A 3,304-nucleotide genomic window follows, 5' to 3' on the forward strand; every position below is an offset into this window, starting at 1 on the left:
ATGACTCTATTGAAGGATCTTTAACCAAGTTTTTGCCACAAGAGACATCGTTTAACTAGGTTTTGGTAAACTTATTCTCACATCCATCCCGATCATTGCTGACGAAAACGAGGTTTATTGGGGATCCAGCTCTGCCAATTGATGGGCCTGGTCAACTGGGTGCGTGGCCCAATCGATAATAGACTTGGCCCAGGGCATGACCCAGCTTGAAAATCTGGAATTGACTGGACTTTCAAATTTCACCTTTTCTGGTGGGTGATGCCCCAAATCAAGAAAAGTCGTGATTTTCCATGGTTTCCAACTGCAACGACAAGCTATGCCAAAGCACCACATTCATCTAAAAGTTTTTTATCCATTCCAACCACTTGCACCACCACCACCACCACCACCACCACCACAATAACAACAACAAGCACTAATTTCTTGAACACATCCAACTCCAAACAAAACTATACACACAAAAAACAAAACAATTAATACAAAGCAACAAAGATGAAAAAAAGGATGAAAGCTCATCACATCCGTCCAATCAATCACAAAATCTACGGTGTAGATCAGAAAATCCCTTGAATATACAACCTTGTACCACAGTTTCACTGCTCAAATGGAGAGAGAGAGAGGCTCAAGTTTCAAAGCAAACACTATTCACTGTGGTGTCTCTCTCCTTCCTCTGTAGACCAACAAGGTTAATAGTAACAATATGCATAATAATATAACAAATAAATTAAAAAATTTTAAAAAAAACTAGCCGTTATAGATCGGGCATTGAATAACCGGCCTCGACTGCTGCTCCCCGGCGCTTGCTGGGCAGGGTGGCCTAACGGGCGGATCCATACAATTGTAGGATATGCACAACGAACCTGAATCCGGTGTCTCGGCTCCGGTCGGCACCGGAAAACTTGTCAGATAGTTGTGCTGCAGATACAGTGTCTTCAAACTCCCATCATAAACACTCTTCGCATACTCAACCGGCACTGATCCAGTGAACCTGTTGTTGTTTAAGAACAGGTTCTCGACGCCGGCGAGCCCGGCCGGCAATTCCCCGCTAAGATTGTTGTGGCTGAGATCGACGGTCGAGCCGGCAAGGTTCTCACCTTCACCCATGGTCGTGATCTGGCCTGAGAGATTGTTCCTCTGCAAGAGCAGAGACGATATGTCATAGCTGAATAAGGCTGGTGGTATGCTCCCATTGAATTCATTCATGCTCAGGTCCAAGAAGCTCAATTGGGGAAGGGGGACCAGATTGGTTAGCAGTCCGGATAAGCGGTTCTGCGAGGCTGATAGGTACCGGAGCGAGGCCGGGAACCGGGGAAGAAACCCAGTGAAAAGGTTTCTTTTGATGTCAATGTGAAAGAATTGGGCATCGAAATCCGGCAATGGCCCGGACAGGAAATTCGAAGTGAGGATTAGTACTCTCAGTCCCATGGAAGACGACGACAAATTCCGCGGTATCGGGCCACGGAGAATGTTGTACCCGAGATCTAAAGTATGAAGACTCTGTAAATTGGCGAGGCACGCCGGAATGCGGCCGGAGAAATTGTTGCTTGTGATTTCAAGATACTGAAGGGACTGCAAATTGCAGACGGAATCTGGGATCTCGCCAGATACCGCACCAGGGTACACCACCAGCTGCAGCAATGCTGTGAGGTTTCCGACTGCCGGGCTCAGTGACCCAGTGAGGCCGGACGAATTCGCGAGCCCAGTGCCGAGATTGAGGGACTGTATCCTCTGCTGAGGACTGCCTTCAGGGTCCGGCTGGCAGACGACTCCAGCAAAGGATGCGCACGGATCCGCCGAGAAGTCCCAGGAAGAGAAGAAGTCGGACCCGGGGAGGTCCTTCAAATTGCGCGTGATCTCCACTAGCGAAGCAAAGTCTTGTTGGTGCAGTGCAGATGGCTGTGCCATTGTTGCAGTGAGCAGAGGAAGGAGGGAGAGCAGAGTAACAAGACTCTTAACGCTCGCCATTGTTTCTTCTTCTTTTCTCCCTTTGTTTGCTTGGGATTTTAGCAGATGATTTCAAGGGAACACAAGGATGAAGACATAGATATCATTATCATTGTTGTGCCTTGTTCCTTTAGAGAGAGAGAGAGAGATTCACGTGAAAGGATCATTGGTGGTCTGTTTAGCAAGAGAGGACTAAATATAGCAGAAAGTAAAACGTACCAACTGTGGGGGGGGGGTCAATGGTATTGGACAGGAAGAAACTAATATGACAATGAGGTTTCCTTTTTACTGTTCATTAGTTAAAAAAAACATGACCATAGTTTTCATACATTTTTAGGCAGTGGTTGAGCTAGGGCTTTCTGGTACCAACAAGTGTAATAAGGGTTATTGAATGGCCTTAAATTTGTGGATTTAAGGGTACTCTGCAGTGGTGTATAGTATTTGTTGTACGTGACAACGGAATCAATGTATGAGAAATTTCTCGTGAAGAGATTTATGAGGTCAAAAGACTTGCAAGAGGGCCATTCTTTTTGGGATTGTCCTTAGTCTAATGAATCATGATGTTTCCTTGTGAAAAAATTTATGTTATGTGAGTACAAAGTCAAATTTGTAAAAGTGATAATTATTTCTTGGAGTGTCTTTAGTTGAATGAATTATGAACTAGAAACAAACTGCCACTTGGGACCATAATTTGATTAAGACTCACTTGAGACCGTGATGAAGACTTAGTTAAGTGTGTAGGCTCCAGTCAAGGTATTTGGTAGAACTTTTTTTTTCTTTGGATAATTGCGGAAAACTACCTCCTCTCTCACTCACGAGCTCATTAGGCTTCACAGCAAGGGATGCACACCCATGGATTTCAAATTCGTGATTTCCTTTCAGCTTGATAACTCTTTTTTGTTAGGAGTTTGATCGATGCCAACGGACTCATGGTACCACCGTTCATGCCCATCCAAGACTTAGCCAAGTAGGTCTATGGGTTTTCTTGGCATGACCCTACAAAGGCCAACCTAGCCCTGATTTGTGAACAATCTGATGTATTTGTTTTACTGATGCATATATTCTCGTTCTTTGGATTTCTTGTAGTAGGATTTGAAACCAAGTCCGCTCGGTTACTAAAGAGCAACTCTACCGGTCATGCTATGTCATTTGCCAACTAAATCATTGTATTAAGAATCTTAAATTCATAGCTGTTCATAATCAGTCAAAGTTTGGACTTAGGGATGGCAGTGTACCGGGGGAAAGCGGGGCCCCCCGCCGCCTCGCCCCGTTTGGACTGGGGATGAAGGGTATGAAACGGGGATGGAGGCGGGGACAAAGGTTAAAATCCATCCCCGTTCGGGGATGGACGTACCCTTTT

General features: G+C 45.3%; 1 protein-coding gene across 1 annotated transcript; it reads right to left on the minus strand.

The window, feature by feature from the left end:
* Positions 1–314: 314 nt before the first annotated feature.
* LOC149827318 (uncharacterized) lies at positions 315–1,965 on the minus strand. The gene is made up of 2 exons (XM_090018491.1): positions 775–1,965; positions 315–449 (listed from the first exon to the last, which is right to left on the minus strand). The coding sequence occupies exons 1-2, from the start codon at positions 1,963–1,965 to the stop codon at positions 315–317; spliced, it is 1,326 nt and encodes a 441-aa protein (XP_089874617.1).
* Between the last annotated feature and the right edge of the window lie 1,339 nt (positions 1,966–3,304).

Source organism: Nuphar pumila, chromosome 10 (genome assembly GCF_984573655.1).
Source record: "Nuphar pumila chromosome 10, dmNupPumi1.hap1.1, whole genome shotgun sequence".
In the NCBI taxonomy this organism is placed as follows: Eukaryota; Viridiplantae; Streptophyta; class Magnoliopsida; order Nymphaeales; family Nymphaeaceae; genus Nuphar; species Nuphar pumila.